The 28,000-nt window shown below is 46.4% G+C and overlaps 2 protein-coding genes across 2 annotated transcripts; both read left to right on the top strand.

Annotated features, from left to right (window-relative positions):
• Positions 1 to 2,198: 2,198 nt before the first annotated feature.
• On the top strand, positions 2,199 to 27,996 carry LOC135814471 (VPS9 domain-containing protein 1-like). The gene is made up of 16 exons (XM_065327592.1): positions 2,199 to 2,587; positions 10,077 to 10,149; positions 10,734 to 11,248; positions 11,522 to 11,707; positions 15,022 to 15,084; positions 15,620 to 15,669; positions 15,880 to 15,958; positions 16,420 to 16,505; positions 17,195 to 17,352; positions 17,582 to 17,986; positions 18,422 to 18,551; positions 19,365 to 19,479; positions 21,003 to 21,099; positions 23,067 to 23,145; positions 24,096 to 24,200; positions 26,814 to 27,996. The coding sequence occupies exons 1-16, from the start codon at positions 2,513 to 2,515 to the stop codon at positions 26,902 to 26,904; spliced, it is 2,307 nt and encodes a 768-aa protein (XP_065183664.1). The 5' UTR covers positions 2,199 to 2,512; the 3' UTR covers positions 26,905 to 27,996.
• On the top strand, positions 6,628 to 9,007 carry LOC135814470 (tubulin epsilon chain-like). The gene has a single exon (XM_065327591.1). The coding sequence runs from the start codon at positions 7,070 to 7,072 to the stop codon at positions 8,540 to 8,542; it is 1,473 nt and encodes a 490-aa protein (XP_065183663.1). The 5' UTR covers positions 6,628 to 7,069; the 3' UTR covers positions 8,543 to 9,007.
• Positions 27,997 to 28,000: the final 4 nt, after the last annotated feature.

Raw genomic sequence — 28,000 nt, forward strand, 5'->3', positions numbered from 1 at the left:
GACCAAACGCACACACTGCAGTGCAGCACTTGGTCAAAGTACTTCGAAGTACATCATTCAAGATAATGATGGGAGTCAAAGTTCTGATTTCCCAGGTAACCCAACTTGCAGAACAGGTCAGCATGATTTGCAAAAAGCAAAAGTGGCTAGTTACCCTATGACCGAGAATGCCGTAAGGTGCATGCGCACCATGTCAGCATACTGGCGGAGATATACATGTACATGTACCGTAATGTGTATGTACCGCACCGTACCGTATATGTTCCGTAATGTCGCGTATTAAAGCCGGGCTTATTTCTGTGGAAGCCAATGTCAGGGCTAGGCTATATTCACATCAGGCTTCTATTCAAACTGGGTGTTTCTATGTGTGTCAACACTAAAACCAAGCTTATGCGCCGACAGTGTAACTTGAAAATCAGGCTTCTATACGAGATAGACCTTAATACAAGACTCTACGGTATCCTACTACTACTACTGAGTACATGTACTACCCACCATATCACAATCTAACAAACATCTCTATAGCGAGCAAATGAAGACTACTTCGCGCCACGTGCATGTACTACAACAGCCTCTGGTCCACCAAGAGTGTGTGCACATTAGGACATTTGTGGAAGATGCGAAGTATATTTCTAAAGCTGTGTTCACAACTGGCGCGTGGACGCGGTACGCTTGCGGTTCATGCGTGCCCAAACGCGGGCTCAGGCTTTCACAAAAACAGCAATCCGAGTCGTATTTAGCGCGTGGGACACCTTCGAGTACTAATTTTTTGACCCCGCCAGTCAAAGTGACTGGCATGTACTTCGAAGTACGCTGGTACGCGCGCTGAATATTCCAACATATTGGAATTTCCATTTCGGCGCGTTTACGTACACATGGTGCCCCAAAAGCCAGCAAAAATACGCACAAACGCGCCAGTTGTGAACACAGCTTAACGAATGTTACAGCAAAGCTTCCGAAGGGAAAGCAAATGCCTAGTCGTCAGCAGACGTACAATGATTATGCATCTGCCACTTGATTATCGTAACACAGACATCCTACTGCACACGTACACGTAGCTTCACTATGACTGTATGAGTTACACACTCTTGGCTGGATTAGAGGCGGTACTAGTAACATGACGTCACCGCATTCATTGCCAGTGCACTAGTAGTAGTATAGTGGCAAGCAAAGCAAGTCTTCAAAGACTTTTTTTAAAGTACCAGGCAGTGCAACACCCACAAACACTCCTCTATATCCCTCAAAGCATGATCAGGTCAAAACACCTCAATTCCACTACATCCATGATCGATTAATTTAAATGGGATACGCGAGGTGAATGCAGAAACGACAATTTCATGAGCAATAAAAGCAGCTATGCGCCAATCATTTTCATGATGAAAACGAGCAGTAAAATATTTACAAAGTTTGGAACTACTAACAAGTTTATGCAGTGTACTTCTTTCCTTCATCCGCCTTGGTGTAACCCTTGCCAAATCTGCTGATCATGTGCTGCTCATATTCCTGTGGAGTAGGTGCCGGGCCATGGTAACCGTATGGGTTTGGTGCTCGTGACTCGCCTCTTGCGTCCCGAGCTGCAACGTAGTTCTTGACATACTTCGACCTTGATACTCCATACATGACTCCAAGAGTCAGCGCCGTGTAACGAGCAGCTCTGATCAGCTGTGTAGGAGAGTTATAAATTGGAGTCGCCATCTCCACACGTCAAAGGCAGACACAGGCTTTACTGAATACAGTATCTATGACTCCACAATCAGTGTCCAAGACTTGAGGAGGAAGAAGGACAACCTGGCAACAAGAAATCCCAGTGAGAAAAAAAAGTGAGATCTGGTGCAAAAAAATCACACTGCGCTGAAGCTCTAGCTCTCGCTATCGCGCTCCCGATCTTCAAGTCTTTTCTGGATCTGTGTCTCGTACTAGCGCACTTCATCATGTCAGCGCACACGCTCGCGCAACGCCCAACGCGACCCGTTGAGGACGCGACGAGGCTTGACAGCGCGCAAAGCTCGATAGTACCTGCGCAGCTGCGCATGCGTGAGGTAAAGTCGATAGTTTACTACTTTGTGGCTACGTGATACGGGAGGCGCAGGCACCGTGTGCCCCAAACATCCTGCGCGTGAGATCCTTCGAAGCGTCACGTTTTGAATGGTGCATGAAAGTGATCACACTTGAAGTTGAAAGTTAGTTGTGAACATTATTATTTTGAGAAAAAGGAAACTGTTTCAGTCACCTACTACAGACTTGCTGTCGTATTTTTGGATGACTTGTACTGCTTGCATCCTGGTTCGTAATTTATTATTTAGTGGATTCTCAAGCCCATCTGATCCTAACCGCATTGATAACAAACTGAGGCTACCAACTGGCAGGTATGGCATGGAAAGAGTGATCTAAGTTCGTTCTTTGCAGTCCCCTGGATACTGTAGCTGAAATCGGTGAAAGTTCAGCAGGTGAAAGTTTTTGACGTTGTTAGAATTTCCTGTTCGCTCCAAGCGAAGGGGAGCTAGCTGGGAGAATGGATCAGAGAATCGTACACGCCAGGCGTTCCGTCGCAGAAGCTCTTCGCCTGGACGATGAACAGCATTTGAAGGTAGAACAATTTTAATTCTTGTCCAATGTAATGTTGGAGCATGATACCTGGTAAACAAGTTAATGGAAGAATATTTTTTAGTGAAACATTTCACTGTATACTAGTACCAATAACTGTAGATGGAAGTTCGTCTTATTCGTGAAGATACTGTTGTTCACCAAAGGGAAAGGAGTCGAAGCCATCTATGATCAACTGTAAAGTTACTAAAGTATCACTGTCGAAGAACATGCCATGTGTTCCCAAACAACACGTGTTTGTCAACTACCGTACATGATTGACCCATGTGTAACGCCATTGCTGCATTTGAGACATGGCTCCATGTAGAGTATGAACCAGGGAGTCGTCAGATACGTATTTGACGACTCCCTGGTATGAACTACGGTCATGGACATGGACATCCGGTCGAGCGGCCGAGGGCGGTGGCCATGCAGCCGTGAGTACCCATACCATCAACACGTGCATTCCAACGCAGCGTTCTGTACGCACTGGGGGCACCGGCCCCGTGTCAATCGACCGGATTTCCATGTCCCCAACGGTAGCATGCTAGAGGCGATCTGGCATTGTCGATAGTTTTCACAAAACGAAAAAGTTTAGTTACAAGCCCCACCCCGAATGAAAATAATATTGACTTGACACCGAGAATGGATCGATGTTTCAGCTATCAATATTTTCAAAACGGAACTCTCCTCGACCCACCCAGCCATAAACGAAACTTTTGTTTCGTGTAAAAGATCAATAATTGTGGACGGCTCCTAAAGCATGTTGGTGCTTTACTAGCATGCAAAGCACCAACATTATCACTGCTGCTGATTTGCTCTTTGCTCATTGTACAATGTACATGATTGTGTTCACATCGACTTCAAAGTGTCCGAGAAAAGCACCGCTGCCCCCCCCCCCCCCCCCCCCCATATAAGTCATATCCCCCTCCCTTTCAGACTTCTATAACTATTGTCTTGTTTCAGTATGTTGACGTAAATACTGTAGTAAGTTGTCTTGGTCCTTGAGCTCTAGTGTCAAACTGTAGTGTAATAAATACACCCCCAGGGGCGTGCTCGGCTCCCCTTCCAGGGGGGGGGGGGGGGGGGTGCACCACTTCCAGACAACAGCAATTTTCAAAAGGTTGTACTGTAGTCCATCAGCCAGTGGTGCCAAAGTGAGTCCCCTGTTGCACTTACAAATCGAACACCTGGAACTGACATCAATCGACAGCAAAAGCATCACTGAATCCGACCTGCCTACTTTCCCTGGCGAAACTCTTGCACTCCTTTTGCAGTGCGCCTTGGAAGTTCGACAAATTTCTTATTCTTCAACAGCCATTACGAGGTTTTCCATCCGTTTTATCAGGACATCCAATGCGTCTTCAGTGAAAAACGTGGAGTTTTGTCAACGTTTGGTGTGGTTTTCCGTGGCGATCGACCTAAAATCGCGAAATAAATCGCCGTCGATTTGAGCAGAGGTGAGTTGGCTTGGAGCACGTACAGATTCAAAAAATATGTGTACATGCGCACCGGGAAGAAGATGAAGATGCTCACCATTTTCAAATAACAAATTCAAAAAACTACATGACTATTGTACTGCAATTGTTGTAGTTACTTGTTTGCAACTACAATGGTATCAAGTAGATAATCAAGCGAGGTACAGAGGGATTGATGGCTGATCAAAGCCCAAGGGACCAGCCCGAGGGCTCTGATCAGTCATCAAGCCCGACTGTACCTCGCTTGAATATGCTTCAGACGATCCCCAACAATTTTTTTGATTTTGAATTCAATCGCTTTATCTTTGGGTGATCTCGAGTGTGGTAGATAGTACTTCGAAGTAGTACAACTGTAACTGTACTACTACCTGGTTGCAACATGTTCAAAGCAGCCTTGCCTTTATTTCAACTGTTTGCTGTCAGCATCCAGAGTCATGGCGTTTGCTAGTTTGTCGTAATGGAGAAAAGAACTGCATGGCATTCACTCGATGTAGAACATCCATCGCCGCAGATTCCTTACTTTTAGCTCTCCACGTTCCTTATTTTTCCAGGGATCAGGACCTTCCCGGGGTGATTCCATTCAGGGTGGAAGCGTAGATCACTTTTGAGAGACAGTAAAAACTACGCTTCAAACCTGCTTGACATGACTCGGGGTGCATACTTCGGAAACCCGAAGGTGGATGATGTTCAATACTAGCTCATTGTAATCTTCCTGAAGGTATGTATTCGGATGCTCAATTAAATAGAACAGTGAAAGAGATGTGTAATGGAACAACACTCTACAAGTAGCGAACAACAATTTTATTGTAATTTGAATCCAGGCACACGTGTAATACGGAAACTGCAATGGTTTACACTGCAAATCTTCTCGATTTGCAAGATTTTTCCCGTAATTCACAAAAATCTGAAAGTTCATTCCTGAAACGCGCATGGCACTGATTGGAGATTGGGTTTAGGTCACAACAATGGCTGTCGATGAAATGCCAAAAATGGTCACTTTGTCGGCTTCCCCCTGCAGAGCGTGCAAGTCGTTTACTCTTTTTATTTGCGGATTCGGTGTACAGGGTACCTAAACTCCCCATTGAGGCCAAAATCAACTATTCGATTTCTAAGTGCAACAGGGTGCTTGAATTTGACGACTTCTGAGTTCTTGGCTGATGGACTACTGGTGACATCATCAGATATTTGTACATGTGACGTCATTATTACTGTTACAAAGATTGTATGCACGGATATAGTTAAGAACAATCGTCACACTAGTTGACGTATCTGGACAGGATTCGGCAAGGAGAGCGTCGAAAGAACAGCCCCTACTGCACTACAACTTACTAGTACAATGTACAAGACACAGGTGCAGGATGTGCTCCCGCGAGGTCGGGCTTTCCGCAATACATAACATCGTCATTGGTGACTTTTCAAAAAAAAACCGGCAAAAATATTTTGGGGGTGCACTTGCCCCCTGTGCCCCTCGCCAAGCACGCCCCTGCACCCCTTTCCGGAGCCTTGCGTCGCAACCCATGTCTTCTTGCCATGGTATTGCGCATGAGTATTGATACGCACGTGGACCCTTTTCTTCTTCATTTTCTAACGAGAAAAAAAGGTTTCTTTCAATGTATCCCACAGTTCATCAGCCTTCTTACCTTATTTTTAAAGCTAGATTGTGCCACTGTAGATCACTTTCTCCCTTGGGGTTTGTCGCAAGAAAATCGAAACCTCTGATTTCTGTAGCAAGGGTGCATATACCAGAATGTGTGATGCAGCATATGCGTAGGAAAGCACAAGGCGTCGTTTACGCCGTTTTTGATGCGTTGTCGGAACCACTACTGTGTCGCGCTGAAGTAGCATGACCTGTAGCATTAGTGTTTGCCATCTTGACGTCAAGAATGACAAATTGCGCTGTCCTGAATATCAGAGCAGGAAAGAACAGATAATCTTTCTATGGGTTAGTTTCAACATGCCCGATTCCTGTAGTGTTGGACATGTACATGATTGATTGTAAATGATATAATACTGTGCATGTCTTGGACATGGAAACCCAGTCGGAGGTCAAGCGGCTCCAGTGCGCTGGCCATGCAGCCGTGAGTTCACATGCGATCAACATGATTGTGCACTGTGCATGCAACGTTCTGTACGCACTGAGGGCGCCGGCCCCGGTCATTCACTTGAACCGGATTTCCATGTCCACAACAATACGACGAGGAAAAGTATATTGAAATAGAAACGTTTTCCTGGAAGTAAAGTGAGCACTACCACGTACCGGTACCGTGGGCATGGGTACGTGTATATTTGTGTAGAAGATTACCTCCTTTATCAGTCCTTACTACATCCATGCATCATGACATGTACTGATGTCATTGTACTGGTGTATTTGTCCGGGGAGTCGTAAAATATAATACGGTGTTTTACGACTAGTCCCTGCTAGTAGTGTCATGACACCAGTCATCAGTAGATCTGTGACTGTACTGCGGCCACATGTGGATCAGGGAGTCATCAAAATACAAGTATTTCAACTATTTGACGACTCCCTGATATGTGGATCCTCGATCAAATGCATGTCAAGCAAGGAAGAATGTTCTTTTTTCGAACATTTTTTCGTTCGTTGCAGCAGCATTTTGCACGTGTTCATCATGAAGTACAGTTGAAATGTTATGTGGGGCTGGACGGCGGGAAATTCGTAGCTGCTAGTGCTGCATTGCGATCTTCTACGAGTACTTGTAGTGAGCGTTGAAAGGTTTCTTCACCGAGCTCTGACGAGGACCAAAAGAGCACAGGCCTCGCCAAACCCTTGCGGATAAGTAACCCAGCTCCACACGAGGCGTAGTCCTCCGCGAAGAGTGTTTGTTCTCTGAGAGGACTATGCTTTCTATGCCGACGGATTTTGAAGTGAGCTCAGCTTCAAACCTTGTCATGCGTTGTTCCCCTGAGCCATAGGCTGCGAATGCAGCGATCACGAACCGAACTTCATGGCCAACCAAGTCCTGAGTAAGTTCGTTTAGACTTGTGGCACAATGACTCAATCGATCGTCGTGCAAGTGGGCCAGTGTGGCAACCAAATTGGTTGTCGTTTCTGGGACCTTGCTCTTCGCGAGCACGCCGCGAGCAATCCACGTGGGACCTATGATACAGCGCTGAGCAGCTTCTTTCGCAACGTAAACCCGAACCGTCGAGTCGGCGGGCCAGCTAGCCTGCCAGTGGGCGATGGGACGGGGAAGATTCGGTCTCTCAAGGCGCGAGCAGTGCTGGTCGATATGGAGGAGAGCGTAGTGAATGAGTTGCTGCGCGGCCAACTGGGTGAGGTGTTTGACTGTCGCCAGAATCTGACGTCGATCTCCGGCTCTGGAAACAACTGGGCAGTGGGACATTACATGTACGGTGATATGTACGCCGATCAGCTGGCCGAGTGCATCAGACGAGCGGCGGAGGAATGCGACTGCCTGCAAACGTTCTTCTTGCTTCACTCGATGGGCGGTGGGACTGGGTCGGGCCTGGGTACGTACGTGCTGGACCACCTACGGGATACATATCCCGAAGTGTATCGCTTTGCCCTGCCGGTGTATCCGTCAGTCGACGATGACGTCATCACCTCACCGTACAACAGCTTACTGGCCACAAGTCACCTGACGGCACACGCCGATTGCGTTCTGCCCGTCGAGAACGAGTCTTTGGGTCGTATCACACAGCTTGTGTCGAAGAACTGCGGTGGGGGCAGTCTGGGCAGCGGCAAGTTGCAATCCAAGTCGCGATCGCAGCAGGGTGTACTGTCGTCAGGCGTTAGCTCTAGTCATGGAAGTGCAGCCGAGGTGAAGTCAAAGCCGTTTGACGACATGAATAATATCGTGGCAAACCTCATGCTGAATCTGACCAGTTCGTCGCGGTTCGAGGGTTCCCTGAACGTGGATCTAAACGAGATCACAATGAATCTAGTGCCGTACCCACGCATGCATTACCTAGTGTCGAGTATGGCACCGCTGTACTCCCTGCGCGATGTTGGCATGGGACCCAGGTCGATGGACCAGGTGTTCAGCGACGCCCTGTCACGCGACCACCAGCTGATGCACGCCGATCCGAAGAACAACGTCTACCTGGCGTGTGCCATGCTGCTGCGTGGCAAGGTGCAGATGTCGGACATTCGCCGCAACATCGAGCGCATGCGGCCCAGCCTGTCGTTTGTACACTGGAACGATGCTGGCTGGAAGACGGGCTTGTGCTCGGTACCGCCGGCCGGCCAAGCTTACTCCTTGCTTTGCCTCGCCAATAACACGTGTATTCGGCACACGTTCCGTAACGTCCACCAGCGCTTTCGCAAGCTGTACCAGCGCAGGGCCCATCTGCACCACTACACAACTGTTGCCGGCATGGAAGCTGCAGAGTTTGACACTGCGTCCGAGAGCCTGCTATCATTGATTGATGAGTACGAGCAACTGGACGTGGCGTCACGGCAGCCAGAACACCTCATACCACCTCTTCAGATTTCCAAGTAAATGTACTTTGACTGGATGTATTCTGATATCTTGATTAGTCACTGCTCATCTTGGCAGCCTTCTATTTCTTTTTCTGATTGCAATGGATGCAGGGGCATTCACAAGTGCAGTGTAAATGTATTGTCAGATTTTACTACTGAAGTACGTTTGAATAACAAGAGACTGATGTTGATTTAAAGCTGTTGAGTTTCCCTATGCCAAACCTGATTTTATTACTTCAAAGTATTTGGAAGCGTCCTTCAAAATTTTCAAAGTATTTAAATTATTTTATTTTGTAGGATAGCATTATTCACGTTTAGTCTCTTCAGACCAGTTGAACAAGGTTCTTGTTGGACCACACAGCGACCATTTATATTTCTTTTGTGTCAAACTTGAGCTGTTTTAGTTGATGAATATTTTCACTTTGGAGTTACAGCTGTATGTCAACACAAATTTTGTTCGTTTCGTGAGCTACAAACTTTTGCGTTGGTTCTAAGTGATATACAGTACAAGGACAGTTATGTGTGGTGATATAACATTATAAGTAACAGTAGGAGGCACACTTGACTGACTCACAGCTGCCATCCAGAGCACACGAGAAGTCCATACAACCTTCGATTCGGCGAGTCTACACTCCCTGGTCAATACACAGTGTTTCAGGAAATTCACCCCTCATTAGTTGAACTTGAATAGGCTGAGGAAGATTATGGCTGAAGAGCACTAGAACTCCAGTGTGTGTGTGTGGGGGGGGGGGGGGGGGGGGGCAACCGACTTTCTTATCAAATTATCACCGAAGTCACTACCACTGTTTTGTACTAATGGGCACAGCGAGAATATCCACACACAATAATCATATAGAACGTGTTGATTTTCAAGCCTACACACACATCTATCAACACTTAGTTTCTACACCCAGTCCAGTAGAGTACTCACATATCCATTGCTACTCGGAGTTTCACGACCTTAGTCAATCACCAGCCAACACAACTCACACTTTCTATATAAATTATCATATCTGTGTGATTATTCTCGCTGTGCCTCTTGCTGCTACGTATACCACCTTTGCAATGTATATCAGTTATTGTATTGGTTGCTGGTATATCTCTTTTCTACCTGCGTATCCACCTGAAGAGAAAGCAATGGATGTGCTCATGGAAACTTTAAGAAATGTTTCTTGTGAAAAGCCTGAATTTTGTTCTGTTCTTCAGTTTGATTATAAAAGCTCAATATGCTCCAAAGCAGTGTTGTGTACTATTGCTGACCTGGCACTGCTGAATGTGGAAAGTGAGCTGAGAGTGTGGCAGTTCCTTCAGGGGAGGGTTTCTCAGTGACACTGTGAGCATACCGGTATTTTGCAAAAAGATTTGTTCCCTTTGATGTAATGACAAATACGCCTTCACTTTCGGTAGCTTCTGCAGGACCTGAGTGCCATTGACTTTGAGGTTGATTTTCTTAGTATGTGTGTCTGTGATGTCGTGTACTTTTCATGATGCATGGCAGCAATATGTTTGCGTGTCAATATGTTTGCGTGTCTGTGATGTTGTGTACTTTTCAGGGTGCGTACCAGCAATATCTCTCAAGCCTTATCTACATGTATCAAATACTATCCGCGGACTGCCAGCAGATAAGTAAGAGATACTAAGAATAAGTTGCGATGTGTTGATCTGTTTGGAAGCTGAACGGAACCCGTGCTAGATTGTACAACAGCAGAACCTCCCTTAGCGGATACCTGTCACTCAGTGGACGCCTCGGTCCTCCATATTCAGGACACATTTGTTCAGTCCCTGCTGTTCCCAATCAAGTGATAATGTCTTCTGTAGTCAGGATACTTCCCTATACAGGACAGATACCTGTATGTCTGGTCACTACATGATAGGTTGTCTGTTGAACAGACATTCCACTGTACACATATGTGTACTGAAAGCACATGCATGGAACTTTGTATGAACTCCGAAGATGCTGACTCTTTACAGTAGGTCGTATGACGAGCAGAGCAAAGCCTCTGTCAGTTGTCAATGTCCAAGCAAGCAGCTTCTACCTTAATGTTTGTATGTATGGGCGAGTGTGAGAACGGAGTATGTTCTTCATCTTGGTTGTAAATGGTATAGTTTTTGGCGTGTTGCCACTACGCGTATGGTATCGACGTGGTTGTGTGCATCGTCTATACAATATGTTGCTCATAATCTGGTCTTTTCTTGTTGTCGTTGCTCAGACACTCTAAGCGAGTTACGAACGAAGGACACCGAGCGTATTCTACGCATGGCCCGCCAATGCACTGATCGTGTCAACGAACTTGTCAGTGAAGGATCCACGTCAAGTGCTACGGACACGGGCTCTACTTCAGCTAGTGCAACCAGCAGCTGCACTACCACAGCTAGTACCGGTTTGACAGGTCCACAGCAGCATCCGACCTTGTCGGTTTCCTCCCCCGGACCTGTACACACCACTGCTGCAGTGCCTCAACAGCAGCAATATGTCCCCGCCACGGCTAGCATTCCACCACAACATCCGCAGTTTTCGCCTCTACCGACGTACCAGCAGTCCCAGGCCGGTTCTGCCAGTATCAGTGGTGGCGGCGGTGGCGGCACACAGGAGTCACAGCAGCAGCGTGTCGCACAGCTGACTGAGCACCTGCGCTCCACAGATGCCAGTGGAGCCAGGTCAATGCCCGTACCCACCAGCAGCACAGCTCAGTCACTCAACACCGGGCCGTCGCTGCTACGACATGTACGTTCTAATTCAGATTGTACAGCGGATACATGTAATATTATACCAATAAGATTTGGTTCTAATCTATCTGCTGCACCAGTTGCATACAAATTACTAAAATGTAGCATTATAGTATACTGGCTTCCCACAATTCCACACAGAGCTCATGTCCTTGTTGTTGTCTGTACTCACCCGAGAATGTCAGCAGAGAAACTTATCATGTTAGAATACTTCACCAACTACTGTACCTCATGATGGACTGAATTTGTTTTGTTGTTGTTTTGTTTGCAGGCATCAGCCAGTGCGTCACTTGCAACTACGTCAACTGGTGCTCCTGAGCGAGGTTCTCTGGTGGCTAGCCAACTGTCCCCAGTGGATCTAATGCGACAGCGCAACCAACAGCTCATGACCTCGTATCAGAAGAGGATGCAGAAGATGCACGCGTCAGGAATGAGTGCCGCTTCCATCACACGAATGGTTAGAAACAACTTGCCCAACTACACACACTTGTGTGTCTTTTCTTAGCGCTGATAACTGAGCACTCCACAGGTTATCTTACCCGTTATGTAGCAAAGTGGCATGTTTATTGGTGTTGGGGTCCCAACGCATCCCAACCCTCAACAGAATACTATCAGTTATAGCAAGAGTATAATACCCCCCCCCCCCCTCCCCCCAAGAGTGTGCAACTCCTCATACCTTTTCTATGGGGTACGCCGACGGCGAAAACTCACGTCACGTGGTGTAGTGTCACAGTTGTACGTTTCCAGCCCGTTTTAGCGAGCAGCGGAGCACTCTCTGACAGAAACTCACTGCGGGTATGCAAACCCCCAGCATGATCATGCCCGAATTTTGGATTGCGCGCACGCTATCCTTCGTTTGCACGTAGTACGAACGTACCTGAGACACGTGATGTGAGTTGTCGCCGTCGGAGACCCCATATGCAGAGTTGCACACGCTTGGGGTGTTATATACTCTTGGTTATAGTCACAAGAAGAAAAGAGGACCAAAGAGCTACACGTTACACTAGAATGTCCACTAACACCATCAGTTCCTTTACAATCAGCTCATGCGATAATATTGCACGGCACTGACCAACGGTATGGACGTTCTACACCTAACTAAGTGCCGTACTGTGTTATCGCATGAGCTGATTGTAAAGTAACTGCAGTGGTGTTAGTGGATATTATAGCGTAACTATTAGCTCTTTGGTCCTCTTTTCTTCTTATAAATTAATCCTTGGCTCTCCACCCGAGTCTAGTTATAGTTACATTTATACAGAACGGAACAACAAGGACAATCAAGGCTTGTTTGCTGCTACTTCAAGTTTCCTGCTCTCGCAATCATCAGGCACCCACAATGCTGCCTGATGATTGCGAGAGCATGAAACTTGAAGTTGCAGCAAACAAGCCTTGATTGTCCTTGTTGTTCTGTTCTGTATTACGCTCTGCCTCCGTGGTATTGAGCACTGTCAGCACACTGGGTACATCCTCCGGGGTAGTTACATTTATATTATATCACTGAAGCGGAAAGCCATCTTTGTCTCCAATCCTAAACAACAACGCGAGGAACAACCAAAGAGCAACTAACTGAAAAGAAGAACCACATGCTTCAACACCAATACACAAACCCGGCCCGTGTCGCGTATGCCAGTGACACGCGCATGAAAAGCAAGTACAGAATTAAGGAAAGTAGGTCGCATGAAAAGTGGTGTAGCATTCCCATGTGTATGCTAACACGCACTACGAATCCCGTACTACAAGGGACAACTGCGCAATACGCATGCATTCGAATAAAGCTGTAGACACGCACTGCATAAATCTACAAGTACTCGTACAAACTGTGCAGCGCTGGTAAGGTACCAATAAATAGAATAATGTCAAAACAAATAATAGATGTGCAGGTCAGCGACATCCTCCCCACCAAAACTAGTGCAGGTTTTACAAGTCCAACCGTTGCCCGTCGCTATACGCTGGGCGAGTGTAGCAGGTAGCGGATCATCCCACCTGCCTTGTTCCTTCCAGGCCTCTTGCAGCAGCATCTTGCCTGTCAATACTGCTGGTGACACCAAGCCGAACGGATCAAATGTCGCTGTCATGCACTTCAACAGGGTGCGCCTTGTCCATGTCTTAAGAGTGGGAGTTGACACTGCATCGCTGTGTGAGAGGGAGAGTGTGTCGGCTGTCGGCAGTGGACAGCTTGAACACAGTGCTGATGCACCCTCAGGCTCCCAGGCCATGGGTTTCTTGTCAGACACAGAACGTACACCATGGGCTTCCTGACATGCTGTACCCAGCTCCGTAATGTCTTCGAACGTTTTCTCACCGATCTTATTTTCAAGCAAGTACACACGGAGGTCAAGCGAGCATCCCTGGAGTACAAATTGGCGGACGATTGCCATGAACATCTCACTGTTTCCACTGCTATGCTTCTGGTCCTGTGGCACTCCAGATAGCAATGCCCACTCTTGCACCAGTTGCTCTACATGCGTGACGTACCGGAAAGCGTGTCGTTCTTCTGCTACCGCAGAGACAGCAACTTGGACCACGTCTTCTCGGCAGTCTTGCCAAAATTACATGTCAATTGTACTTTAGCGCTTTCGTTTGTTGTCACGTGATGCAGCACAGGTTCAAGCTTTGTTCCCACCGCAGCCGAACGGAGGGCAAACAACCACGTAGAATTTTGGTAGCCATTTTGCTGAACAACAGCCTCAAATGTAATCAAATAACGCCGGACGTGCTGTTTGTCCGTGGACTTCGGCACGTCCAACGTGCGGGGGCACTACTGCTACTACCACTAGCGGCATGGAGTTTTTCTAACTCCTTTTTACTTTCCAGCTCCTTCTCGGCGATTCTCTCAGCACACTCTTGTGCTCTCTGGTCTCGTTCGGTTGCTTCATTGAGCTTGCGCTCCACGAACGAGACCAGTTCCTTGCCAGAATGCCCGTAATCTTCGCCAAGCTGTAGATAACTCGCCTCCAGCTTCACCCATTCAAAAGCTTCAGCGCTTCCACCCGCACCAGGTGATTTCTCTTGGGCGTCGGACTCGGCCATGCTACGCCAGCACGCTACGGTGGACACGATTCAAATTCTACTGGGTTGTCGCCAAATATTGGTGTTGGGGTCCCAACGCATCCCAGCAATCAACGGAATGCTATCAGTTATAGTCACATTTATATTATTCTTCTGTACTGAAACGGAAAGCCATCTTTGTCTCCAATCCAAAACAACAACGCGAGGAACAACCAAAGAACAACTTAACTGAAAAGGAGAACCACATGCTTCAAAACCAATATACAAAACCCGGCCCATATCGTGTATCCCAGCGACACATGCATGAAAAGTACAGAATCAAGGAAAGTAGGTCGCATGGAAAGTGTGTAGCATTCTCACGTGTATGCTAGCACACACTACAAATCACGTACTACAAGGGACAACTGCGCAATACGCATTTCGTTCGAATAAAGCTATAGACACGCACTGCATAAATCTACAAGTACTTGTACAAACTGTGCAGCGCTGAAAAGGTACAAATAAATAATAAATATCAAAACAAATAATCGATGTGCAGATTAGCGACACTGTTTGTGTTTGTGTCGATCATTCCTGTGCATTGTTTATTGTTGTTCAGCATGGTTTTCAAATTGAATCTTAGCTGTAAAGCAGGTCACGAGGAGGAAAGAGGACTAAAACTTAGTGCTCTTAGTGATGAACCGTGGCGTTACATTGAAAACTGTGTTTAAAACTGGCTTGTTCGTGTGTGTTTGCTTGCCCTAACTTTGCTTCTTGTTGCAGAATATGACCATGATGCGACAACTCCAGGAGAACATGGCCATTGCGAAGAGCAGGGAAGCTGCTGTATCTTTCTTTTTTCTTCTACTGTCAGAGAACATGACATTGCGCTCCACAGGCCATTGTTAATTGAGCTCTTCTTTTAAGCTGAGGGCACTTGTGCCCATGTCCTGTGGTAACATGCTCATTCATACTTGACTACTTGTACGTGTGCTTTCATTCAGACTGGGTGCGTTCGATTACTGACATGGGTCGATTCATGAAAAATGGATTCTCGTCGTTCGATTTCATGTCGTGAGCCCTGGAATCGGTTCGGAATCCATTCACCCTCATGATTCACATGGGTTGATGTGAATAGCCGGGGGGGGGGGGGGGGGGGGGGGGCAATTCATGAATGGTTTTAACATCGATTCGCGGGCATAATCGAACACACTCACTGTGCGTCCTTGGTCTTCATTCTATCCTACCTTAATCCGGGGTCTTGATCAGTGTGTGTTAAACCAAGCATCTATACTGTATCCTAGTGATGCAGTCATTTGTCAGGTTTGCATAGTGCTATGCATGTTGCAACACGGTTTTCCTCAGCTAGCTGTGTGTCCAGCTCAATCAGAAGATTCAAGAGCGGCAGCGGCGTATCGCGGAGGAACATCGGTAGGTCACGGTGTGTCTTGCTCATACAGAGCCACTGAGTTATTGGTTGACAATTCTCAAGCAAAGAGCTTTGATACTAGTAGTAGTCACCAGGGTTCTAGCCAGGAAAATTGTAACGGAGGGGTGGGGGGATGTCCGCTGTAAAATGCTAACGTATGATTCCTGGTTTCACTGAATCCTGACTTACTGAAGTACCTTTTGTCTGTGCAGGCAACGCCTTGAGGAAGCTAGAGATCCACTGGACCATAAGCAACTGGTGCTTGATGTTGGCAGCTTTGAAAAGAACCTGGTGAGTTTCTTGTGCCCGTGTTCTTTACTGCAATGTATCAATGTAACTTGCTCTGGCATGACTTGCTGTGCCATGACTTGCTGTGCCGTGACTTGTGTTAATCGTGGGCTGCATGCCAGGGTGCTTGGGGAAGTGAAGAGTTTTAAGATCATGCAGTTTGTATCTTGGTTCACAACGATATAGTATGTTGTTGGCAGTGTGTGTGTGTGTGTGTGTGTGTGTGTGTGTGTGTGTGTGTGTGTGTGTGTGTGTGTGTGTGTCTGTATGTATGCGTGTGGATGTGTTTGTGTGTGGGTGCGTGCGTGCGTGCGTGCGTGCGTGCGTGCACGTGTGTTAGCAGGATAATGGTATGATGGTATGATGGGGGTAGGGGTGTTATTTACTTTGTCTTTTGATTTTCACTGCTGCTGTTGGTACCGTAACTAATTGTTCTATATGTGTTAACTTGTTTGCCTATGCAGACATGGGCGAATGAGAAGCGCAAGAAGATAGCTGAGAATCCGGAAGACAGTGAGTGCATCAGCGCTTTCATCAACCACGTGTTCAGGTAGGGCAGCTACAGCAGCAGCAGCATGGTCAGCCATCTTTATGTATGTGTGTGTGTGTGTGTGTGTGTGTGTGTGTGTGTGTGTGTGTGTGTGTGTGTGTGTGTGTGTGTGTGTGCGTGCACGTGTGCAGGTGTGTGTGTGTGTGCGCGTGCGCGCGCATGTGTGCGCACACGTGTGCGGGTATGTGTGTGTGTGTGTGTGTGTGTGTGTGTGTGTGTGTGTGTGTGTGTGTGTGTGTGTGTGCGCACATGCGTGCGTCCCTGGCTTTGATTTAAATGTTTCACATTTTCGGGGTGCAAGAAGCATAGATAGCCCAAGTTGGAATGGGGCTCCATGCATTCTTTTCTTACTGTAAATGAGTATTTTTGAAGGGCACAGGGCTGTAGCCAGGGTCACTTGTGAACGAGGTAGAAAGTGACGCTCCCAGTGAACTTCCACTGTTTTGGGGCAAGGGTGGACGACAAGAATGGATGGCTATTTGATGGACTGTGTGGCACTCTCAGTTCACATCTTCCTTAGTAGATTGAATGGTCTGTGATTGTTTCCATTACTTGGCCACGACTAAGTTGTTGAGATGCACAGCGATCTTGCTTGTTCAAAGCATGTTAATGGTCAGTTTTGATCCAGCTGTGGTGTAGAATAATGTTATAAGTGTAGTCACCACACCATATTTTGCGTGTTTCTGCAGTACCACAGATCACCCGCTGAGCAAGAAGCTGGGACTGTTGCAGTACCAGCTCTACCACACCCTTCTTCCACTTGCCAAGCAAGCATCCACACCCACAGCAAACATGCCTGCAGCGGCCAGTGGTCTAATGACCACCATTACCATGCCGACACATAGAGGTGAGGGAAGTTCGGAATGCATAACATTTTTGTTTGTTTTGGACCGCTGTGTATCTAAATGAGGGAATTAAGCAAATTTGTGTGTAACTCGAAATTGTTCTTTTAATATGGCTTTGGTAGCTACGAATTCATAAGGCCAGTCCTTTGAGTGTTGGTCTTTTTGTACAGGCGAGAAGGAAGGGTAACCTTTGCTGCAACATTGAGTGTTGTCCTTTCTGTGTTCGTTCAGATCATCGTTCTAGCAGTACCACTCAATCAACAGACATGCGCAGCACTGCGGACTCTCTGTCTGTCAACACTGGGCCCCAGCGAGGCTGGATATTGTCCGACCCATCGCTAGAAGATGACGAGGGAGCACTTGCTACAGTCCTGGACATGCTTGGTATCACGGAACCCACTGAGAATGCTAACGGTGCAACAGGATCATCTTCCACACAGGGCGAAACTGATGAGTTGTGTGTGTCCGATGAACATGGATCTAGAACTTCCTCGCCAATGCCAGCCCCTGGCCATATCAGCCCCAAGGATATTCTGGAGTTTGGCAAGTCCTTGTGCTCTTCTCAGGAGCTGGAGTTGGCAGACGTGTGCACTGCAGCACTGACTGACATTGTGAAAGACATACACGGTGCAATTCGTAAGTCCTGTCTTGTGTGCCAATCATCGCATGCATCCAGCTGTATCTCAGTCGGCTTTTTTATGTGCTTTTCTTGATATACTTCCACAACTGAGCGTTGTTTGAGCCTGAGTGTGTGTGTGTGTGTGTGTGTGTGTGTGTGTGTGTGTGTGTGTGTGTGTGTGTGTGTGTGTGTGTGTGTGTGTGTGTGTATGAGTGTATGAGTGTATGAGTATGTATGTTTGTTTCTTCCCTTATTGATGCTCATCTTCTGCGTGTGGTATTCTTGTCTTTGAGCTGACTAATTGCGCTCTTGCTTGGTTGCTTTTGAATCACTTGTTTTGATTGGTTGGTGATGATGAGGGGTTAGGATAGCCTGGGTTTTCACTCTGGTCTAGTTGTATGCATTTACTTCACTGAGCTGCAGTTTTGCTTTGATCATTTTCCAATGTACAGATATTCTCGAGGTTGCCATGTTGGTGGTCTATGAGGAGCTGAGAACGCCAGCGGGCCGAGACCAGTGCCATGTGGCGATCGAAAAGAACCTCTTCCCTCCGCTCTGGCCACACTTGCTGGACGTACTAAGGTAGAGCAGGGTACATGTAAAAGCCTAGTGGGACTTTGTTTTAACCGTTTTGTTTGTTGCCGCTCATGGCTGCTGCCTAAGCCTGTACTATTGTAGCTGTTGTTTGTGTATTTGCTGGTGGCTTGTGTGCGCCAATTTCAGCAAGCTTTACAGAGCTGTGCATATGCTACTTGTCAATGGATGTGGCAGACTGGCTGGGAAGCTTCACCATGAGTTTTCCTACACTTCAGTCCTTCTTTAATCCGGCACGGTGTGGGGGACAGAAATTCTGAAAGAACGGGAATATTTGCTCGCTGAGAATAGTCTTGCTTATCGAGTGTGCCGGCTTATGATGTGCTGGACTAATAAAGGACGACTGAATTGGTTGATCTGCAGTGTGCCAATCCTTAATTGAAGCATATGTGTGATGAATCTGGTGTGATGGTATTGTTAGGTACCTCCTCCCGTACCTTTTCTAGCTGGCCTGCATGCACTTACGTACTCACCTTTTGTCTCCTTTTGTTCCGTTGGCCTGGGTAGCTACTTGCGCGCCCATATTTGCCATAGCTACCCAGGCCCTTTATCTTGCCGTTCAGACTTGATCTCTCTCTCTCTCTTTTCTCACTCTTCAATGTAGTCGTTTCGTTCGTCTTGGTCTCTTGTCTCGTCGTCTATAATAAATGTCGTTACCCCAACCTACCTGTTCCCGTTGTAATGTCTGGATAATGTGTCGTCAGTCGTCCTGTTTCGAACTCAACAGTATCAATGTGTGGCACAGATAATTTCTAAGTGTTGTTGTGGTTCTTGTTGATATTGACCATATCTGTTCTCCAGGTTGTCCAATGTTTGCAAGGAGAAAGCATTCGTCACAGGTCTCAACCTTAGTCGTATGAAGTCTATGATTGAAATGGGCATACCTGAGAACTTTCGCCTGGGATCTGATGAACTGGTGAGTTGGTGTGGCTTGGTGTGGCTTGGTGTGGCTTGGTGTGGCTTGGTGTGGCTTGGTGTGGCTTGGTGTGGCTTGGTGTGGCTTGGTGTGGCTTGGTGTGGCTTGGTGTGGCTTGGTGTGGCTTGGTGTGGCTTGGTGTGGCTTGGTGTTAGTGTGCTTACTTTAAAAGTAAACCTGACTCACGTCAAGTCTTAGTGATAGCTGGCAAGTCTTAGTGATAGCTGGCAAGTCTTAGTGATAGCTGGCAAGTCTTAGTGATAGCTGGCAAGTCTTAGTGATAGCTGGCAAGTCTTAGTGATAGCTGGCATAGTCTTAGTGATAGCTGGCAAGTCTTAGTGATAGCTGGCATAGTCTTAGTGATAGCTGGCATAGTCTTAGTGATAGCTGGCATAGTCTTAGTGATAGCTGGCATAGACATCGGGCCTGCCAGTAGGACCTACGGTAGGACCATCAAACACAGACATGCTGCACGGCCTCTGTTCTAACATTGACCTAGAACTTGACCCTAAACTGTTGCTAATGGGCTAATGAAAAAGTATACAAGTTTTAGACGTGATCGTACAAGGCATACTGCGAAATACCATGGAAACAGCCCATTGTAAACATGGAAACCGAGTAAGGAATTTTGCGCTTCACTGCCATGGCAGGCTAAGAAAGACATTAGGTCCTCACTAGGCCTCCGCGGAATATGCTCGTATTTTTACCGATAATTCCTTTGAGCATTGCTCAAAATTACGTCCGATGATTCCCGTAATTCCACCAATAATGCTTTTTTCTTCCTTCTTTTGCAGATACCGTACCGCTTACAGGTTTTTTTGCCACTTGTACGGGCAAAAAAATCACGGTTCGCGTGAAACTCGGCTGGAAGCTTTTTTTTCTTTCTCTTTTGAAATACCAGGCGATCAACTCATTCAGGATCACAAGCTTTTTGGTACAAATCAGGGTGTTAAAATGGAAAAAATGGAAAAAAGGGGGGCATTGCTCAAATTTTACAGATTATTCCACAAAAATTGCCAATAATTCCCGTTTTAAAAATCACACCGATAATTCCCGAAATTATGCCGGCATATTCCGCGGAGGCCTAGTCCTCACCATGATCGATGTGCCATGGTCAAAATTGACTTTGGACAGAGTTGCTAGCGTGTGCGACCATTTTGACAATTGATAAAATTTCACGTATGCGGAAGCACTGGACATAATCTTGCATCTTGCGCCATTACTATGCCTTACAAAGACCTCGTCTCAACAACTTTTTCGAGAAAATTCCCTACCGAAAGCACTTTCACGAAGTGATTTCTTGGTTCCTACCAGTAGGACGGCATGCAAGCTATCGTTAGAGGACTGGTATCTCCTGATCAGGTGAATAATGCAAGCTATCATTGGAGGACTGGTATCTCCTGATTAGGTGAATAATGCAAGCTATCATTGGAGGACTGGTATCTCTCCTGATTAGGTGAATAGTGAACTCATGTGTGATGAGTGGGTTATATCTACCTCTTTCTGTCTGTCTTCCTTGCCAGGGTAACCAGCCAGATGGTCAGCCATACGTTGAAGCAATTACTGAGTTACGTCGCATCCCCACTCTCTCTATACCGTTGGAGAAGCTGGAGTGTGTTGGTGAGCTCTCGACCATTTCCCATGTTCAGTTTGGTCAGCAGTGGCACTATAGAAAGTTCGTTTTTCTCACACAACTTTGCACAATGCATGTCCACATGTCAGGCTGCTGTTCTTCCCTTGTTGATTCTTCTGTGGTTGGCGTGCTTCAACCCACCACAGATTTAGCACAGCTCGCAAGGCCACATGAGCGGCATTGGCCTACAAGAATTTGTGTCTTAACAAAAAGATGAGAAGACTGAGCACAAGAAGGGTGAAGTGCAGTGCCATGGGAGACTTGGTTGTGTACCTACGGTATAATTACATACTAGAATACCTTATCAGACCTTCGTGTAAGAAAAATCCAGGAGAGTGAACAATCACTCTCGCTATCCTCTCAAGGAGAGTGGTAGGAGAGCAGTCCCCACCACCCCCCCCCCCCCAAAAAAAAGTCGCTCGCATTATCTATCCAAGGCGAGCACAATACGGGGTTTTTTCAACATCTTGCCATACCCCAATCGGATTCAATACCCAATAGCTGCCAAATTCGTTCTGGAAAATCGCCGTACGCACTACAAATGAAAGCTGTTCGGACCACAACTTTAGTTTCCCTTCATCAGGGACAATGACACACGCAATGGGAAATTGAGACAATTCGCTATATTACTAAGATCCATGGTATTTTTGTAGTATTCATCGTAGAGCGCTCCTTTCTTCTGTAGCTGACGGCTAAAGACCTGTGCCTGGCGTCACACGTACACAGGTCTATGCATGCCCGGACTGTCACGCAACAGAGGGAAATCCTTTATGTCAAAATTATATGTGCGGAAGTGAAAATTTGCAACGGTACGTAAAATACCTTGCGAGTGCCGTAACTCCACTATTGGACCTCGGATCGACTTCCGATTTGTTGGAGCCGACAGCTGAGAACTTTCTAATGCGAATAGACCTTTCGATTACTCGATTCCGTTCAGGGAAAGCCGAGTTACGAAATATTTGAGTGTTTTCAGAACTTCATAGTGATGCGGATGCGCTCGAAATTCTCAAGGCGCGCGACAAAAAGTGTGCCCTAAATTAAAAAGAAAATAAGGAGAGCGAAGGCGCGCAAGAGAGATCGCTCTCCTTTTACCAGATGGTCTGCCTTATTGAAACAATCACTGGTCTCTTTTATGACTCAACTGGATGCGAAATCTTCGGACTAGATTGGCTCAGACCACGTGAAAAGGGTGCTTAGGGTCGAGATTTGAGGGTTTGAGTTATCACGCCCTTGTGGTAGCCAGCCCCTCTAGCTTTCCTATAAGAAGCCCGGATAGAAATCCTTCAATAAACTATGCTGTGGTGGTGGTTTTTATGCGCGGTCTTTAACCACAAATGATGGCAAGTTCAAACTTCGAATGCTTGTTTCTCCGTTTCAGTAAAGTGCAGCTAAGCACCCTTTTCACCTGCGCTGTACCTTCTGATCTTCGCCATTATTGTGATTGTTCTGTTTAGATAGAGTAGTGGAACTGCATGCATCATCCAGGCTAATTCTTGACTATTTCAATAGGACACTACTGTGTTGCTGATACACTGGATAGTGACAAGCACACTATTTACTATCTCTCTCTCTCTCTCTCTCTCTCTCTCTCTCTCTTTCTCTCTCTCTCTCTCTCTCTTTCTCTCTCTCTCTCTCTCTCTCTCTCTCTTTCTCTCTCTCTCTCTCTCTCTCTTTCTCTCTCTCTCTCTTTCTCTCTCTCTCTCTCTCTCTCTCTCTTTCTCTCTCTCTCTCTCTCTCTCTCTCTCTCTCTCTCTCTCTTTCTCTCTCTCTCTCTCTCTTTCTCTCTCTCTCTCTCTCTCTCTCTCTCTCTCTTTCTCTCTCTCTCTCTCTCTCTTTCTCTCTCTCTCTCTCTCTCTCTCTCTCTTTCTCTCTCTCTCTCTCTCTCTCTCTCTTTCTCTCTCTCTCTCTCTCTCTCTCTCTCTCTCTCTCTCTCTCTTTTGATTTTTCCATGCAGTGGCGGTTACTCGTTGCATCTGCAAGGCTGCAGAGGACTATTTTGTCAGCATTGGCAAGAGTCGCATGGAAGCGTCAATGTAAGCTGGGGATCTCTTGTAGGCTGTGTTACACCGGTACGATTAGTATTGGCAATGGCACAGCATCACAGCATTACTGTGATATTGCCTGCAATGTAGTGGTGCTTCTCATTGGCTCAGATATTACAGTGGTGTAGGAATATAGCAAGACGCTTTGCTCTTTCACAAATCACATGAGAAACTGCACTAATTTGGCCGGGCAAATTAGCGCAGTTTCTCATGTGATTTGTGAAAGAGCAAGAGAGGGGGGGGGGGGGCAGATAATGCAAGAGCCTATCACATCCTTTTCTCTTGCATTCTACCTGCCCCCTCCCCATTCACTAGGCATGGGCACACTCATTTACATACTCCTGGTCTTCCTGTACTTCTGTGGTCGTCAAGCCGCTGACAGGGTGGTAGCTTGGTGAATGGCAAAACATAGCCTTGGCGGATGTTTTTTTAGGTTGACATCTTGGCGCACTAATTTCCATATTTCCGTTTGCGAGTTGATTTGTACGCTGGAGTCCTTTTTTTACCGTATGTGCTGCGAGGCAGTTGTCCTCACTGCTATCTTGGTTTGTACTGACGCTTTCGGTGCATTTCTCTGTTGACCCTTCATAAAATATAAAACACAAGTTTTTCTCATCTTTTTCTATTTCTTGTTTTTCATTAGCTTTAGCATGTTCATTCACATTCTTCATCATTTGTGAGAACTAGACCTGGTCTAGTGAGAAGGCATTCTACTGCCTGTAATTCTGGTGAAGTAAAATAAAGTAACAACAACAACAACCCTTAGTTGAACCAATTTATTAGGATGATAATAGTGTGATGACCGTTTGGTCTGCGATACAAAATAAAATTTCAACAACAACAACAACATGATCAACCCTTTTGATTGTGTGGTACCGACAACTTCAGTAAATGTTGATTCTATTGTGTATTATTTTGTCGTGAATGTGCCTGCACTGCAGTGGATGTGATGACCTCCTGCCGATTCTCGGCTATTGCATCGTTCAAGCGTCCATCCCGCAACTGACCAGCGAGTGTGCGGCCATGCTGGAGTTCATTCACGAAGGGTAGGTGTATGGTTGCTCTGCTCGAAACTTCTTTACTATTAAAGACATAAAAGACGTGTGTGCGTGCGTTTACGTTAGACTTAGTGCTGAAACGATTATATCGATTACTCGTTACTTACTCGATAAGAAATAGATCGAACGGTTATTTCGATTTTATCGGCTAAACGAGTAGAATGGTACTTACGCTTGGTACGGGATTTCCCCCCTTTTGGGGGTCGCACAAAGCATGCATGCACCGAAAGTGTTGCGAGTACGATACGAATATGTACATGACTGTACACTTGCAACATCGATGTACATGTCCGTGTAAAAGTACAAGCACGATCTGAGAAACATCGACACGATCACCGTCGCCGTCTTTTCAGCTGACTACTTTTCTTACAGGCAGCATGAAGGACTGGCAGGCTCAGTAGAGTTCCCTCCAGATGCAAGTAGTCTTGAGCTAAAGACAGTAAAGTGGTCTTCAGTTTCGTGTTTTCCGTTCTGTTGACGGTTCCCAAACCAATTTGCTCGACGACGAGCTAGGCCTGGCGTCGGGGCCTATTTTGAGCATAGACAGGAAAAGCAACTACCGTATTTCCGCAAATAAAAGGCCGTCCTCGTATACACTCCTTCCTCGTATACAAGGCCGGGGCAGGGGGTGATTGAAAAAATAAAAAAGACCGTCTCCGATTAGAAGACCGGGCTTACTAAATGAGTCTTTGTTCTTGTGTTAAAAATAGAAGACCGTGCTCAAACTGTGTAGAAGAAAATGGAAGAACGGGGGTAAAACTGTGTGGCGAAAAATAGAAGACCGGGGTCAAACTGGGTTGAAAGAATAAAAGACCGTCCTCGATTATAAGCCCGGGTTAGGACGAGGTTGAAAAAATAGTAGACCGGCCTACTATTTGTGGAAATACGGTAGTTACTTGTTGATGCGCCTCAAGTCAGCTCATCTGTTGAGATCTGCCGATCTGCACTTCTGGCCGGCTTCTCTGACTTCATCGTCGGAGTCAGCGAAGTCACAGGCGAAGGGCACCATCAGCTCTTGCCTCTTGGGTTGCAACCAGTGCGTCGCCTCTGTCTTGTCTGTGTTCGTCTGGTCAGTCCGAACAGCTGACGGACTTGTTGCGGGATCATCGGATCTATGCACCCGCTTTCCATTGTTGGCAATGTCGGACTCGTATTTTTTTTGAATTCACAGAATGTACATTGTACTGATGTAGATACAATAATAATCGTTTAGCCGATAAGCCGATCGTTATGGTATCAGCTTAGCCACTAAGGAAAAAAGGTAATCGTTGCAGCACTAGTTAGACTGTGAGTAAATAGTTGCGCTTCGGCGATTTGCCATGTGCAATTTTCAAAAAAAACCCGACCAGAATGTGCAAAGTGTTGCTCAAATCCAAGGTTTTCCTTGGGAGAGCACGAAGAATACTTTAGAGATAGTAGATTGATGGCCCGTCTCCAAGTGGAAACAACAGTATCTCATTCATAAAAATTAGTCTGCAGATGACTTGCTGATCAGAGAAGTTAGCATGACATGGCTTTACGGTACCTGCTGGCGCTTGTTCAGGCATGCATAGTGTGCACATTAGATGCAACACGAACAGGTGCCAACGGCCATCTAGCACAGTGCAGGCGGCTGAGGACGCTGGGCCCTTAGCCACAGCGAGCCAAGCAATCTCAACTCGCTGTGCAGACAAAGAAGCTATTGTGATGGACTGTGTTGTGGCCGGTGCATGGGTCTAATGTACATGGACAATGTCCTTTATTTCTTTTCTTGTTTTACACAGTTTCTAAGCCTCGTGTACGAGCACGAGTACCGCAATAGAGAATGCTACTAACTAAGGGACTGTCCGAACCTGTCGATATTTTACACGAACGAAAAAGTTTCGTTTATACCTTCATGGGCGGGTGGGTGGGTCGAGGAGAGTTTCGTTTTGAAAAAAATATTGATAGCTGAAACACCAATCAATTTTAGCTGTCAAGCCAATAAATGTTTTGTTCAGGGTGGTGGGTGGGTGAGGGTCATAGCTAAAAAATGTCATTCCATGAAAATTATCGATAATGCCGGCTAGCCCCTAAGGGGTCGTCCATAAATATCGAACTTTTTTCACAAAACGAAATGATTTCGTTATGGGGTGGGAGGGGGTTGACCAATTTCGTTTCAGAAAACATTGATTCATGTACATGGCCATTGTATATGCGCGTCATGTCAACATTTTTTACGTTCTGAGGGGGAGGGAGGGAGGGGTTGGGTCTAAACTAAAATAATTCGTTTGGTGAAAAAAGTTCGATATTTACGGACGGCCCCTAACACCAAAGTTGATGAAAATAAACAACCCAACCAACCAAAAGCATGAGCAGCAAGCAGCCACCACCAAGCAATTCCAATCAGAGCTCAGAAAATTCTTACCAACCCCTACCGAGCCAAGCTTTAAACCATGTGCCACAAGGTACAACGTAGAACGTATCCATCCTGCACACCCTGCCTATGTCCTCTGGGGGCCCCGGAGGAGGGTCAGACCGTCTCGTTGTATTGCCTGCAACAGCTACACTGGACTGTGCATGCTCACTTTATTGAACCATAGAGTCTATGTGAGCGGCGTTTGCCTTTCTTCTTCTTGCTAGATACTTGATGGGAGAGGAAGGCTATTGCCTGACAACTCTTGAAACTGCACTCTCCCATGTCTCCTCCCTTGCCATTCCACGACCGACCTAGAGGACCTAGAACAGCAGTCTATTGGAGGCTGGTCTTCCTGCTGGCAGGAGGTAACTGTTCTACATGTAACGTTAGTCCTAACATGTACAATGTAGTGACCTACCGTGCAGGTCTCTGCCATCACCACACCCACGCGCATGCACACCCACGCGCATGCACACACACACACACACACACACACACCACACACACAAACACACACACACACACACACACACACACACACACAATTTCATTGAAATTTGAGTTGTAGCTACTGTTGACACATTGATATAGGTAACGTGTGAAAGTTAGACTAGTTCACATGCCTATCTGCATGCCTTTGACCTCATTTTCATATTTTAAACTATTGTTTTCCCCCGAAGATTGCTAACCTTTCCACCTGTGCTGTTGTGTTATAAGTCAGTTCTTCTCTAGGTACTATAGGATGTGTGTAGCAGTACATCAGACAAACCCGCTTGAGACTATTTTACCTCATTTTCTAGCTAATAGCAGCTATATGTATTGTAGACAAGTATAATGACGAGGTTCTGATGCTAACGTTGAGCGCAGGGATTGCCTGGGAACCCAGCATTGTCCTGGTGAGATATTTGTTGCAGCAACTTCTTCTTCATCATCACTGCTATGCAACCTTGCCACCATTTTATCAGCTATGTCCCAGCATCACATTGTGGACAGTACAATATGCTGTTGACCCTTTTAGATCGCTTTGCTGTCACGGTCCCCAGCATTGCTTTTATTAAATTAATGACATGTTTTTTTAGTTTCCTATCACCCAATGATAGACAGCCTATCACTGTATCAGTTCGGACTGCTAGCTGTAGCTGAGTCTCATGGATCATGACTGTTTGAAATTCAGTGCTGCACTTGCTTGATCCGGCCACAGCATAAAGAGATGTCCTATTTCTGTTGAGGCTTGATTGCCGGGTGGCCATCGTGAGTTCCCTTCGGGAACGGACATGATCATTTTCTTTTTTTCTCTTTTTTTTTATTGCAACCAGGGAGAGTACCGTTCACCGTTGATAGGCATCCGTTTGCTTTTGGAGAATACTTGAATTAATAGATGCTAACTTGAAGCTATTTTTACTACTACCAG

The sequence above is a fragment of the Sycon ciliatum genome, chromosome 4, assembly GCF_964019385.1.
Source record: "Sycon ciliatum chromosome 4, ocSycCili1.1, whole genome shotgun sequence".
Lineage (NCBI taxonomy): Eukaryota > Metazoa > Porifera > Calcarea > Leucosolenida > Sycettidae > Sycon > Sycon ciliatum.

Bases quoted from the DNA above. Each gene is read 5' to 3' on its own strand.
- LOC135814471 (XM_065327592.1), top strand. From the start codon at position 2,513: ATGGATCAGAGAATCGTACACGCCAGGCGTTCCGTCGCAGAAGCTCTT. The intron at 2,588-10,076 runs GTAGAACAATTT...TGTACTTTTCAG, and splicing joins ACGATGAACAGCATTTGAAG to GGTGCGTACCAGCAATATCT. The intron at 15,670-15,879 runs GTAGGTCACGGT...TTGTCTGTGCAG, and splicing joins CGTATCGCGGAGGAACATCG to GCAACGCCTTGAGGAAGCTA.
- LOC135814470 (XM_065327591.1), top strand. From the start codon at position 7,070: ATGACTCAATCGATCGTCGTGCAAGTGGGCCAGTGTGGCAACCAAATT.